The 15,750-nt window shown below is 40.3% G+C and overlaps 1 protein-coding gene across 1 annotated transcript; it reads left to right on the top strand.

The window, feature by feature from the left end:
* The first annotated feature begins 14,894 nt into the window (after positions 1-14,894).
* LOC124527295 (keratin-associated protein 13-1-like) lies at positions 14,895-15,461 on the top strand. Its single transcript, XM_047100470.1, has one exon. It carries the CDS (start codon positions 14,931-14,933, stop codon positions 15,459-15,461), a length of 531 nt encoding a protein of 176 aa, XP_046956426.1. The 5' UTR covers positions 14,895-14,930.
* The last annotated feature ends 289 nt before the right edge of the window (positions 15,462-15,750 follow it).

Raw genomic sequence — 15,750 nt, 5'->3', positions numbered from 1 at the left:
TTAACTCAATGGAACCCAAACTGGGCACTCTATTATTTTTTGTTAGTGTGTATGTTCTGGTGTATCTTTTCGATGCTCTGGGTTTTGAAGAAATATTGATCTTTTTGTGAAATATACACCAAATTTTTAGCTTAGAAAAATGTTGCTATATATAGGATTACTCTAGGTAGACCAGGCTTTTGAAATCTTTTAATGTTATTTCCCTTGTATGGTACCATGCATAGGGAAGGAGAATAAACAAAACACGTGTTGGGACTCAGGTTCTATTCCTGGTTCCCTTGTTAACTAGATTTTGATCTTATATACATCACTTCACTTCTCTGGGTTTTGTCTTCCATGTATGTAAAACGAGATGGTCCTTGATGATCTGCGATCTCTAAGATTTCTTTCAGCATTAAAAAACAATTCATGTGATATGGTAATAGTATCATGTGGGGGCTGAGCCTGTTAATGCCCCTACCGCAGTTTAAATTCTTCTTTGTGGCCTGGAAAGGGAGGAATGGAAGGCAAATATATAAAATGTGACACGATATAAAACATATTAGCATTAAGAGAGAACTTCTCAAATAGTCAAATCATGATTCTCGTGTAAGTAAAAAACAAACACAACTGAAACATCTTAGTTCACTCCTTAATAAATGAATGAATAAAAAGTTACAACTGGTTCAAAGGAGAATTCAAAGAACACAATTATGAAGGCTGCCGGAAATGCTGAAATGAATTTACAGAGACAGCTACAAAGTGGTCACTCTACAGAGGAGAAGTCAATGGCACTGGATGGAAATCATTTCAATTTCTACAGATGAGAATCATTCGCATTATTATCAATTTTCTGCAACAAAACAGATGAAAAGCAATATAAAGTGGAGATATCCTGAAAGCTGAGTGAGACAAGCCCTGCCCTGCCCTGCCCCTCACCTCAGTTCAGTTGCTACACCACTGCTTGATATCACTGTTTAGGAAAAACAAGATTCACTCTTTTAAAATCTCAGATTTAATTAAACTAAATAACATTATGTAAATGTAATAGACGCAACAGGTGGTCCATTTTTCAGATTCATTACCCTTTTTAGTTTTTCTAACATGAAAAAGTTAACCAATAGCTCCCACCTTGATTGTAACAGTGGTTACATGAATCTATCATGGGATAAAATCTATCATGGGATAAAACACAACTGTACGAACACACACACATACGCACAACAAATGCGTATATGTTTAAATTGGTAAAACTGAATAAGGCTGTAGTCTGACTGACAGTTTTGCACTAATGTCAATTTCCTGGTTTTGACATTGTGGTACAGTTAGTTAAGATGTCACTATTGAAGGAAACTGGGTGAAGTTCAAGGGATTCTATGGTCAAGTTTTGCAACTTGCTGTGGGTCTATAATTATTTGAAAAAAAGAAACCGTTACAGGAAAGTTAACCATATGTTGGCAATCTAAGTAGACTATCAATTGGTTAGATGTGATATACAGTTTATAACAGGTGTTTCTGGAAGATTCATATGGGCACGCTAACGTCTGTGAGTTAAAGTGACAAGACACAGTCATCACTGATATAAGAAAGCTCTTAGTCTGCCAAGGGTGGATATGGGGGTCGTGAGTAAAAGTCAAAGGATTACAAATTGCCCAAAGATTTCCTTTTCTTCTATGTTCACCAGGTGTCTATCTCAGAAATTGTAAGATTTCCCATCAATCTCCTTTTTGCTTCTTGATGGAGTCAGTAAAAGTCTTCTACTCCAAATGACTAAAGCCCCACTTCCCAATGTTTATCACTTGGACCATCGGTCTTAAGGGACACGTAACAGATTAGAAACAAATGTACATTTATGTGATGAATATTGGACTAACCAAATTCAACAAGTTTGCTTTCTTCCTCTTTCCAAGTTTTAAACTATACTGAAGCATATTGCAAATTCCCAAAGGAAAGAAGATTATAGTCCCCCCACCCTCACCATGGTGGAGTTTCAGAGACCCTACGTGAGTTTTTTCCCAAGTCCTTTGGGCCAGAAAATATTGTAATTTTTAGTCAAAATCAGTCTTGGTCAAAATCTATCCCTTGGACAATGAGGCATTGTCCTTATTTCAGGGAATTTTTGCAAATGGTTAGCATCTAAATTTGTCTTTGATGTGCACTCTCTTTTTGATACTTTACCAGCAAAATAATCCCAGTCATGTAATTGAAAGGGAAGCTGTTATCACACTCATAATCATAAAAAGAGTGAATAGTGGCTGATTCTGTGTTTTTAACAGCTTACTCTTCCTGCCGGGCAAATGACCACAGAGGTTAATGTCTTGACTATAAAATTGATTCCAGAGGACTTCACTTTCTGTGTCCTATGGATTGTGCAAGGTGAAGAGGTGTCAGTGACTGTTCATTTTCTCCAGCTTATAAGCCAAATTGGAAAAATGCTTTAGCTTCAACAATTTGAGGGTGATTTCTCACGGTCTATTATTGCGCTAGGTAAAGCAGGAAAAACAAACAGTCAAACCACATTTAGCACATCCTCGGGAGCCGCAAACTTCATTCTGAGAGAATGATGTGGAAATGTTCTCCTAATCGATTGTCAACACATGAAGGGGAATGCTTTGTACAGCAAGCCTGCATTTCCTGAAGTCATGAGATGGAACTCTATTCAGTTTTTCATTTTCAGATTCTCGATGGGAAAAGAATATGGTTGTGAATTTTCAAATGGCTTACTTTTTACTTTCCTGCTCCATACCTTTTGTACGTGCGTTAACGCTTTGCCTGGGACTGTCTCCTATCCTCTCCGTTTTAATCCTATCTTCTGAGGGGTTTTAGGTGCTAAAAAAGCTTAGTAAGAAAGCTTTTACCTCATCTGCATCATGCATTGGTCTTCTACATTTGTAGATTGATAGTGTGGCTTAACAATATAGAAGGTAAGGCTGGGGAATGAAATCTGGAGACAGAGAGACCCAGTCTTAGGTTTTTGGCTGTATAAAGTTTTTATTAAAATAATTGTTTTAATTAAAAAAAATTAATGTTTATTTTTGAGAGACAGAGAGAGACAGAGTGAGAGTGGGGAGGGACAGAGAGAAGGAGAAACAGAATCCAAAGCCGACTCCAGGCTCTGAGCTGTCAGCACAGAGCCTGACGCGGGGCTCGAACCAGTGAACTGCGAGATCGTGACCTGAGCCGAAGTTGGGCTCTTAACCGACTGAGCCACCCAGGTTCTCCAATTTCTTTTAATGTTTATTTTTGAGAGAGAGGGAAAGAGAGAGACAGAGCGTGAGTGGAGAAGGGGCAGAGAGAGAGGGAGACACAGAATCCCAAGCAGGCTCCAGGCTCCGAGCTGTCAGCACAGAGCCTGATGTGGGGCTCAAACTCACGGACCGTGAGATCATGACCTGAGCCGAAGTCAGACACTTAACCGACTGAGTCACCCAGGCACCCCTATTAAAATAATTTTTAACACATGACTTAACGTATCATTATACACTTTTTTATACAAAAGTTGAAAATATTAGTTAACTCACAGGGCTATTATGAGGAATATATATGAGAATTATGGAATATAGAGTAGAAGGTTAGATTTTCAATTTATTGAAGGCACTGTGCTTCAGTCATCTTTGTTCTGAGCACATCCCCCTTGATATACGATGTGCTTATCATTTACATGGCAATTAACATCCACATGTCAATTGTCTATTAGCAAGTAAGGAAAGCATAGAATAGACTTTGGTCTTCATCACTGAGATACCAAAATATATGCAAAGAGCATCACTTTTGCAGGCAGAGGCAAAATAATGGTTGCTTTTTTCAACAATGGAGAAATACCAATTTTGTGTTCTAAGGTTTAGTTGTAACTCATTTAATATATCTCCTTGCTTAAATCTTCATTCGCTGTTTCATTATTCAGGCAAAAATATGCAAACCTTCCTTAAAAGAGCCCTTACTTGCTGACGTACTACTTTGGATAAACCTCTATAACTTGTTGCAGCGTATGATGACAGCCACTGAAAAGTTAAGAACAAACAAACAAAACGTGAGTATTGGAACGAAGAGCCACCTGGCACCCACAAGCCCACCAGATCCCATTCTTGGGGACAATAGTTTTAGTCATTACTCTATTAATGATTTTGTTGGGGATGCCAAACAAAAACAAAATTACTAATAGTCTTGGAACTCAAAGTGAATGAGCAACAGACATCTTATCTTTGCCTGTTGAACTTTGAAGTTTTGCCAATATGGATAGAGAATGAAGGTGCAGTGCCTTCAAGCTGCTGAATCCATGTGAACCTGATGCTATCCCCAAAGCTCCGGTTGGTTAATAGGCCTTTGACTCCTGAATGATAGGACTTGTTTGTAAGTCATGACTTGATTATTACCAGAAACTCCTTCTTCCCCAAACGCAATGGAATTAGGATAGCTCCTTGTAGCAGTAGGTACAGAGTCGGGGCTCTCCTGTCTGTTAACCAACCAACATCCCAAACTGTGCCTGGGCTCCCACGCCACCCTCCAATCAATGGGATTGCTTGATCATCAGAATACCACAGTCGGGATGCCTAGTTTCATTTTTCCACCTAGAAGATCTTCTGAGTTTTTGTGCTTCAGAATCATTTCTTAGAATATTTGAGCATTTAGATAATCACACTTTATTTTTTAAACTTGTGCATTAGTCTGTCAGCTGTGCAAGGGAACCCATTTAAGCTATCCAAGCATGTGACTCCTAAGGAAACACCATGTGTATTTGAATCCACGACTCACACACTTATTAGCTATTTGTCTTGTACATACTGTAGGACCTCTCAAAAATTCAATTTCCTTTAATGTAAAAGAGAGATAATGATAGTATTTATATCACAGGTTTATGATGAGGAACGGATGATAAGATATCCAAAGCCACGAAGAGTTCCTTGAATATAGAAAGCACTCTATAAATGTTAACTATTATTAGATTATAAATGTATAGAACTTATGTCCAAAAAATAAGTGCACGTGGGTCCCTTGACCTAACTCTCTGGTTGCATGAGCCATAAACATCACATTATTTTATATAGCCTAAAACCAAACATTTATACTCTCAATTCCTAAGCATTTTAAATATCCACTAAAGTACATAATAGTGTGCTCTATTCCCTACCAAACATCAGAAATATATTTTGACATAGTTTAAGCCAATACTTTTATAGTATATACACACACACACATTTTATCTTGGGTCAACCTAATTCAGAATTTCCTTATAATGCTTTTTCTATTCATCTTTTTTAAATTTTTTTAATGTTTATTTCTTTTTTTTTAATCATTTATTGAGTATTTAATATTTTCCAGACACCACGCTAAACACTTTATATGTATTGCATTATTGAATCTTCACAATGAACTGATAGAGTAAGTGCTTATTTTCATGTCCATTTTATAAATGTAGAATTGATGCTTAGTGTGAACAAAGAATTTACCAAGGATAAGTGTTAAAAATTGGATTCTGACCCCGTCAAAAAGACTGTTATGCTCTTTACCACCACTCTAAGGAGAAATAGTGTCCAGATAAAACAGATTTTCCTGATGGCTTTTACCAGCTCCTTAAAAAAACGAGTCAATTAAATTAATTAACAAGAATGAATAAGAATGATTCCCTTTTTTGAGAGAGATGCAGTGTGAACAGGGAATGGCAGAGAGAGAAGGAGACATAGAATCCAAAGCAGGCTCTAGGCTGTCAGTACAGAGCCTGACACGGGGCTCAAAGTCATGAACCATGAGATCATGACCTGGGCCGAAGTCGGACGCTTAACTAATGGAGACACCCAGGCACTCCTTTTTATTTTTTTATTTTTTTTTATTTTTTTATTTTTTTTTATTTTTTGTCTATGTTTGAGCGAGAGAGAGAGAGAGAGAGACACGGCAAGTGGGGGAGGGGCGGAGAGAAAGGGAGACACAGAACCTGACACAGGCTCCAGGCTCTGAGCTGTCAGCACAGAGCCCAACATGGGGCTCAAATCCACAAACTGGGAGATCATGATCTGAGCAGAAGTCGGACCTTAACCGACTGAGCCACCCAGGCACCTCAACGACTTTTTTTTTTTTTTTAATATTTCTCTTATACTGTGATCCCACTGGGCAGTGCTTTCAGTCCTGGTCTTCACTCCAGGGCTTGTCTGGCCTTCAAGCCACCACATTCCTCTATCAAGGTTAATCGGGGCTTTTTAGATGTAACACCCGCCCTCACATAACATGGAAATGTGATATCTGTAACATTGCTTTGGAAATTTTTATTTGTTCCGCAATTTTCAATGTGCTTGAAGAAAATAATTTGGTATTTGCTTTACTGCTTCTAAACACAGCCCCTAAGGGGCCATTAAAAATTTACATGCTATAAGTTTGATGGGAGATTACTTTTTAAAAGAATTTGGGCTGAAATTTCCAATTTCTTAGCTAATATAATCTAAGTCCACTTACATGAGACATTCCATATTCATCCAGCTGGTAAAGAGAGCCAAGAAGAATTATTTTTCCACAAAACTCATTTGATTCTCATGGAGTATGATCATGGAATGATCTTTGTCTTTTATGAACCATTTCTGTCACACATATTAGTTGCTACTGAACATAGGTACATGCTTTATTATATGGCACACCCCATGAGGAATGATTGAGAAAAGAACCACAACAAAATACAATACCATAAGCAGGGAGGAGAGAGAAGGACTGTATCTCGGCATCCTGTAAATGACCTTCTGAGTCACCAATTACACCAGCAATGGTGACCCACTGTTCTGAGTACACAGCAATCACCTGAAATCCAAGGCAAAAATGTAAGCTGGCTTTTACCTACAAAATACAAGGAAGCATATTTATAAGAGTGTTGATCTAGTTGTTTTAAGTTAGACAACACACTAAGGAGATACTCTTATGTAAATTGGAGAAGGATATTGAAGTCGGCTGTCAAGAACGTCTCACCCACAGGGCGAGCACATAAGCCATCTAAGCCAGCAGGGAATATTCAGATACTCCCTGACATGATAACAAATGACTTAGATAAAGTGATAATAGGTTACAACTGCTGGGTTGGAAACTTCTCCGTCCTTTTACAGAATTCCTGGTCTACCTAAGTCTTATCTTGTGGCCTCACTTACCCCAGCTACAGCGTCAACCCACTGAACTCTGCTCTCCTGATCTCTGCCTAGATAGGTCTCTCTGTAGTGACTTGAGACAGAGTTTGTAGAAGCCCATCAGCAGCTAGGAACTATCCTTTTTCCAAACACTATGAATTCAAAGCCTTCCGTTCTTTAAATTGTAGTCTTGCAATTCCCAAAACCTGAACTGTCATCCCAGCGTCCTCTCTGAAAACTACTTTTCTACCACTGAATAAAGACTAGCCCATAGGACTGGCTTTTCCCTCTTCATACTCCTATAGGTACTGTTTCTTTCTATTATATTCCTTAGCTGCAACCCCTCACTTCAAGAATTGACTGACCACCAACTATTTAGTTTCTCTCAGAGATACATGTTCTGACATCATTATACAAAGAATAGTCAAAGTGGGGAAACTGCCAGATACTAAGAGAAATATAAAATAAATTTTGGGGCGCCTCGGTTGGTTGAGCATCCGACTTCTGCTCAGGTCAGGATCTCACAGTTCCTGAGTTAGAACCCCGCATCCAACTCACTGCTGTCAGCGAGGAGCCCGCTTTGGATCCTCTGTCCCTCCTTCTCTGCCCCTCCCCCACTCACGCTCTCTCTCTCTCAAAAATAAATAAACATTAAAAAATGACATCATAAGTTATTTGATATTCTTTTTCTACCATCATGTGCAGAAATGTTTCTGTCTACTCAGCTAAACTTTTATGGATTTTGAACCTGTTCATGTTTTCCTTTGGTGTTTTTTAAGAGTCATTGGCCCACTGGGGTTGCACTTCCTCATATTGCTAAATACTACGTGGATAGCTTTGGTTGCTGATTTTATAAAATCGGTAAGGACCGTCCATTTGCAAGGAAGCGTCACTCGCAGTGAGCAGCGCCTAATGTATAGAGTTGTGGAATCACTATGCTCTACACCTGAAAGTAATGTAACATTTTGTGTTGAGTATACTCAACAACACACAACAAAAAACCAAAAAGCAGTGACCCTTGAGCAAACACATGGAAGATGGGAGGACACTAGTACTATGCACTGTTTCCCTTTCTTTTCGACGTCCAAGAAGGTTAGAACTGAATTTGAGGCTCAAGAGGCCCCCGTGGTCTGCAGATGTGTGGTCTTTTGTCCCTTGGAGAGGCAGGACAGGACAGCGGTTAAGGGCATGAGCTCCGAATTCAAACCAGATTCAAATATTGGTTCTACTGCTCACTAGCCACGTGACTTTAGGCCCTATATTTCATCTCTCTGGGTCTCTCAATGAAGATAATAAGAACACCTGCCTCCCAGGGCTCTTTTAAGGATTAAACGAAATAATGTATGCAGATTCCTTTGCATGTAGGAAGAACCCTAAAATTCAGCTGTGAAGGGCGCCTGGGTGGCTCAGGCGTTTAAGCGTCCAGCTTTGGCTCAGGTCATGATCTCATGGTTCATGAGTTGGAGCCTCGCGTCAGGCTCTGTGCTGACAGCTCAGAGCCTGGAGTCTGCTTCAGATTCTGTGTCTCCCTCTATCTCTCCTCTCCCCCACCCATCTCTCTCAAAAATAAACATTAAATTTTTTTAAAAAATTAGCTGTGATTACTTTTAAAATATCCACTATGTGCTAGGCAGGCACTGTTGCAATTGTGGTCATTTCCAAATTAGAAATAAAAGAAAAGAAGAGAAAAGAGAAGAAAAGAAAAGAAAAGAAAAGAAAAGAAAAGAAAAGAAAAGAAAAGAAAAAAGGAAAGAAAAGAAAGAAATGAATGTATGTGGTCTCTGATCATGACATGTTTATAATCCAGGGGGAATATCTACCTAATTTGACCTTTCTCCAATACGCGATACTTTTTTGACTACTTCCCTTTTTTTGTAACACATCTTTACATTGATTTTGTTTGTTACACTCCTGATTTTCATTTTACTTCACTGGCTATTAACTCCCGTCTTTTGCAGGCTCCTCTTTGCAAATTCCTTAAATGTAAAAGTTTCTCAGGGTGCCACGTGGGCCCCTTCTCATATCATTCTATGTGTTCCTGGGTTTTTATCATTTTTATTGGAGGCAGCCAAGCACTGTGGTTAAGAATATAGACGATTGAATCATACTACCATGGTCTGAACCCTGGGATCCATTCATACTCCTAGGAGACCCTCTGATCCAGTCTTCACATTGCAGCCAGAATCATCTTTGTAGGAGGCAAATTTGATCTAGTTCTACCTATGTTTATAACCTACAGATGGTTTCTCAATGCTTCAGAATCATATTCCCTTGTCTAAGCTAACAAGGACAGATGAGTTTGGGAATCCAGAGTTTTTCAGATTTCAGAAAGATAATCGGGTGGATTAGCCATACCCCGGGTAGTGTCTAGGACAATGCCCCATAATCAAACATACTGATTTATTTCTGAGGCACGGTATAAGATATCCACACGGAGAAGGGGCAGAAAAAATTAATCTGCATGGTTTCCATTAGTTTGAGCCATGCGATTCCATCTAAGAAGAATAAATACTGCGTCGTCTTCGTCCTCCAAATTGGTTCCAAAGGATTTTTGATTTTGCAGAGATTTCGGGACATTTAAAGGATGTCCAAATCCCTACCACGGCTGACAAAACCGCTCGTAATTTGGTTCCTGTCTGTCTCCAGCTTCACCTTTCATCTCTTCTCTTCTGACATTCTTTCCCGACGTCGAGCTTCTTGAAACAAGACCCCCCTTGCCTGAGTAACTCCTCTGCCTTCAGCCCTTAAACTGAGCTGGAGAGGTGTGCTATCTTTTGAAGATAAAATTAGGGCATAGAGGTATCCGGTGCAAGATAATGGGGGGGGGTCAGATCATAGAATGACATGCATAAAATAGAGATATGAATTCAAGTTTGCAGAGGTCAACATAGACTTTTGAAAGCACACTCTGAAAAAATGCACAGGATACAGAGTTGAGACAGGTAGGCCCAGAGGATTGGGGGCACACTGAGGAACCACCTGCGGTCTCAAAGATAGGAAGGCTGAGACACAGCAAGAAAGGAAAGCAAAGTATTCTAATATGTTTCAGAGATTAAAAAAAGTAGCAAGACATGCTGATCCAAGATGGGAGATGGGAAGTGAGGAAGCAGGCCGGGGTGGGGGGGGGCGGTTCTAGATGTCTCCCGGACATCCCATTTTCAGAGTTGCGTAGATGGTGTACTATAATTTAGGTGGGTGAAAAGGCACAGAAGCAGATCTGAGCCGGGAGACTCTGTTTATGAAGGCAGTTAAACTTCTGCTGGTTTTGCTGTTTTTGTGAAGCATCCAGGGGGATAGGCGGAACAAGGGAAAGTTCGGAGGTCTAAAGACAAAATGAGATAGGAGATATTTAGGTGGTGATAAAACCATCCATTTCCTAATTTATCCATTAAGAAACTAGACACAGGCACCTGGGTGGCTTAGTTGGTTAAGCGTGCAACTTCGGCTCAGGTCATGATCTCACAGTTTGTGAGCTTGAGCCCTGCGTCGGACTCTATGCCGACAGCTGGGAGCCTGGAGCTTGCTTTGGATTCTGTGTCTCTCTATCTGCTCGTCCCCCACTCGTGCTCTGTCTCTCTGTCTCTCAAAAAATAAATAAACATTAAAAAAAAAGAAAAACAAGTATACAACTTTGATCGTTCTTGAGCAGAGGATTCAGTGCTGAACAAGAAAGAGTAGATTTATTGTCTGCTTCCCCCACCACCCACCCCTCACCCAGAGATATAGTCAGAGATGTGCCACTCAAAAAAATGAGTCATAGACCACGGTAAATCAGTGATGTTACCAAACCTATGATTTAGTGAGGCTAACAATTTCAATCATGCAAGACTTCCTAATGTTCTTAATGAAGGAAGTGATGCATTGATTTACCTGTTGGCATACACCATTTATCTCATGGCAGAGAGTAACAAACTCCATGGACTAGCTGTATTCTACAGGGCAGACTAGCTGCTCTAGTCTACAGGGCAACTTAAAAATATATTATATTGTCAAATTGGTTTCCATACAACACCCAGTGCTCATCCCAACAGGGGCCCTCCTCAATACCCATCACCCACCCTCCCCTCTCACCCCCCAAACCCTCAGTTTGTTCTCAGTTTTTAAGAGTTTCTTATGTTTTGGCTCCCTCCCTCTCTAACCTCTTTTGTTTTCCTTCCCCTCCCCCATCTGACAATAAATTTCATATTTAAAAAAGTATATATATATATATATGTGTGTGTGTGTGTGTGTGTGTGTGTATTATAAAGATGATAGAATTAAGTACAAGGTAATAGATATCATAATAGGAAAGCCTAATTTATCCTGGGATCCAGTGGTTATAAAGTGAGGAAAAGCTTAATTATCTTAATTATCCAGGTGAAGGAAGAACACGCAGGCAGGGAAAATAGCGTGTCCTTGCGGTAGGAGAAAGCTGGAGAGAGTTTAATGGTGCAAGAGGGAAAGGGTACAGTGTGAAAATGAAGTTAGAGCCATGGGCAGGGGCACGACTGTGCAGCCTCGCAAGTCACGTGGACGATTTGTGTTTTATCGCACATGTATTCGAAAACAATGAGAAAGTTTTAATCAAGAGAGTGATACGACCGGCTTTTCACCTTAAGATTTTTCAGGCAGGGATAGGGAGAAGAGATTGGAGGAGACGTTTTCTGAAGATGAGGCGGACCACGCTGGAACTCTTTCACAGCCCTCCAAGAAAGGAGACCACCTTGAACTCGAGCAGGTGTTCTTTCCCAGAACTGCTTTCTCCCCCATGCAAGTTTTGGAGACATTTTTAATTGTCCTAATGAGTGTGTGTGTGTGTGTGTGTGTGTGTGTGTGTGTGTGTGAAAGAGTGTTGTGGGGAAGAGGTGTGCTACTGGCCTCTAGTGGATGGAGGCCAAGAGTCCTGCCTTACAATGCACAGGACAGTTCCCACAACTAAGAATTACACATCCGAAAATGTCACTGATGATGAGGTTGACAAACCCTCTACTAAAAGGCAGGACTAGATGGATTTATGATGAATTTGGAAGACAGAACGGGTCGCTTTGGGGAAGGATTGCATATATGAGGAGGATCCTAAGCATTTTGAGTTAAGCAACTAGATGGATGGAAACGCTGCTTACCTAGATAAGAAAAGAAATATTTCATTCTCCGTAGGGAAGAGCAAAAGTTCAATCTCACACACATGAACGTTTGACGCCCTTATGAAACCTCCAAATTGAAATGTCTGGTAAGTAATTGGATATCAGAGCCTAGAATTAAAAAGAGGCGTGTATGAAAATATACATTTGAATGGCACAGAATACGGATAGTATTTTAAGCCATGATGGGGACGTGCCTCCTCTATAGGCAGTATGTGTCAAGAGGTGAGCACCACGCCTCAGGAACTGTTATGTACAGGAACCCAACTAAGGTTACAGAGAATTAGGTGGCAGTTAGAAAATGAGGAGTGTGACGTTATGGAACTACATAGATGAACATGTTTCAAGATCAAGGGCACAGTCAGTCACTTGTGTTGAATGTGATTAAAGGTTCACATAAGATCGCCCCAAAATGTCCATTGCATTTAGCAGCATAGAGCCACTGCTGGCGATGCCAGTGAGATTTCGGAAGAGTGGTAAGCCAGAGAGAGAAACTATGGTTATTGAAAAGAGAAAAAGAAGTAAGATCATTGACAGACTGAAGGCACAATTTCTTAGAGAATTCTATCTTTAACAAATTAGGAGAGCTATATCGTCATGAAGGAAATGACACTGTGTGACATTTTTGAATGGGAGAAAAGTTGACCTTGTCATAAGGCTGAGAAAGCAGAACCATTTGAATGGATAGATGAGAATGAAGCGGTTTGAAACAGAAAAGAAATAATAATTAATCAAGGCCCCAAGGCCAGCTGTGTGTAGAGTGGGGGTGGGGGATAGATATCTCGGGTCACTTCCCGCACTGAATTTATACTTGGGGATTATATTTAATCATGAAAGAGACTTATTTCACTTAGAGTTTTCATAAAAATAAGTTTTAAAAGGAAAAAAAACAATTAGTTCATATGCATATATTTGTTTTGGATAAGTACAAAAATAAAAAGTTAATGATTTGATATATTCCTTCAGCTCAGAAATAACTCAGGAGTACCCACCACGTGCCAGTCGCTGGGGCAAAGAAGACTAAGCCCTACAGCTGCTGACCCTGAGGTATTTCCCTGCGTGTGGCTGTTCTGCAAATTCAGAAGGCTGAAGTCTAACTCATTCTGCATGACCCATATCAAAAGGCATCCCTTGCAATTCCTTCTCTGTGTGTGTGTGTGTGTGTGTGTGTGTGCACCAAATGGATAGCTTATCACATACTAAGATTCTGATGTGAGAAGAGTCAAAGCTCAGCTGAGATGAACACCTGTCAGATAGGAGGGATTTGATTTTGCCTTTAAGGAATGAAAAGGATTTAGAGAAGTGAGCACAACATTTGGCAGAAATTTGTAAGCAAAACAACCAGCAAACTATTCCATTGGTGCCAGATAAGCAAATACTATAGGAGATTAGAAAACAAATCACCTGCAAAACAAACAGAAAGATCAAATTACATAAATAGCTTTTTGTCTCCAATTTCTAAAAGATGCTTGCAGGCAGAAGTTGGATATTATCGTAAGTGGGGAAAAAAAGACATCTCTAATTCCAGGACTTTTCTTTATACCATTGATTTTTTTTTTTATAGTCATAAGGATGATTTTAACTACTTGGTATGAAGGTAAGTTTTATGCTTCTTTGTCTTTCTAGAACGATGAGCAAAAGAGAAGCTCAGCAGGGAGTGAAATGAATCACTCTCCGAGGTGTCTCATTTCTCACTCCCAACTGAGTTGGCAAAGGTTAGCACACTATTAAAAATTCAAGTTTTTGCAAATGCGCTTCATCGGTAGTCAAGTCACTCAAAGTATATCAGTTTTTAGCAATTATTCTCAGCGATAGGCTAAGTGTTTGCCAAAGAATTCTCTGCCTCACATGGAAAAAGAATCCAATAACTCCATACTGGATAAAACATGAGTTGCTTGTTGATGATAAGCTAAATGAGAGGACAAATAGAAGGCAGTTTGAAACAACCATCTCCATGGTAACTTTGCATAAGAGAAAACAGAACTAAAATGATTAAGAAGTTGTTCCTTCAGTGGCGGCATTTAGGGATTTCATAAAAGAGGTAAGACTCCATACGGAGGCCCATCGGATAAAATGCAAATGTTATCACACTGAAATGTTATTTTTTCACGTGGGCATTCATTGCTCACATGATACTCGAAGTGAAAAAGACAAGCTTCTCAATTTGGTAGCATACCATTGTGGTTCCTTCCGGCTTTGAAGAAAGACACATATGGGTCACTAAATTAGTGACAATTCCTATCTCATAAGGTTGTTGCAAGGATTAGATGATGCCACAATTTTCAATGTTTTACACATGGTAAATGCTCAATAAAACACACATAAATATTTGGGAGGGGGGTGTGGGTGACTGTTAGGAGTGCATTGGTGGTAACAAGTTATACATTCACGCTCAAAATGCCCACGGTCAAGCTCGTGAAGAAGGGAGGGCACTATCTGCATCATGACAAATATCTTTGAAGGCAAACCACACCTTATTTCCAGAAAAAAAAAAAGCGACGAGTGCCTTCTATAAATCAGAATAATTAAACAGCAGTTAAGAACACATGAATGTGTTCAGTTATAATTATAGCCTAGGATAATTAGTTATTTTCATGACAAGACATGCACAAGAATGGCAAGGGTCTGCATCATACCCAGTGCAGTGAGGGGATATATACGCATATAAACATGCCTGGGAGATATCACAGTATCTTCTGACTGTAACTCAGCTGAACTCCCATCTCCTGCCAACATGACCTACAGCTGCTGTTCTGGAAACTTCTCCTCCCGCTCCCTTGGGGGCTACCTGCGCTACCCAAGCTCCTCCTGTGGCTCTTCCTCCCCCAGCAACCTGGTCTACCGCACTGACCTCTGCTCTCCCAGCACCTGCCAGCTGGGCTCCTCCCTCTACAGAGGCTGTCAGGAGACCTGCTGTGAGCCCACCAGCTGCCGGACGTCCTGCGTGGTGTCCAGCCCCTGCCAGACGTCCTGCTCCTGCCCGAGGACCTCTGTGCTCTGTAGTCCCTGCAGGTCAATTTACACTGGATCTCTGGACTGTGGATCCATCAGAGGCTACTGCCTGGGGTATGGACCTAGAAGTTCCTACTCCCTGGGCTGTGAATTCCAGGGCTTTGGATCCCTGGGTTATGGAGTCTATGGGTTCCCTTCCCTGGGCTATGGGTCCAGCGTCTACTGCCCTACCTACCTGGCTTCTAAGAGCAGCCAAACTTCCCATTGCCAACCAACCTGTAGATCTGGTTTCTACCACCAACCAACTTGTTAAGGATTCTGGACCTGGACTTCACTGCCCTTCAAAGTCAGTCTCTGCAATTATCTGGCTAGAGTCTATATTCTACTAGCTAGAAAAGTGATAATTAAAAAAAATCCTATTAATGTGAAACCATTTATCTCATAGAATACCTATTCTTTTTTCCTTCTGTTTTTCTTCTATTTTCCTTCGTACTTCTTTTGTTCAAAATGGACCAAGTGGTCTTTTTTTTCCCCCTTCGAATAAACTCATGTAATTTGATATTGGATCATAAGTCAATGTTAATTTAAAAAAAAGATATCCA

This window comes from Lynx rufus, unplaced genomic scaffold (genome assembly GCF_022079265.1).
Source record: "Lynx rufus isolate CCGP_SWC_20201006 ecotype Redwood Valley unplaced genomic scaffold, mLynRuf1.p SCAF_5, whole genome shotgun sequence".
NCBI classification, from domain to species: domain Eukaryota; kingdom Metazoa; phylum Chordata; class Mammalia; order Carnivora; family Felidae; genus Lynx; species Lynx rufus.
This window is presented reverse-complemented; position numbering and strand designations above follow the sequence as displayed.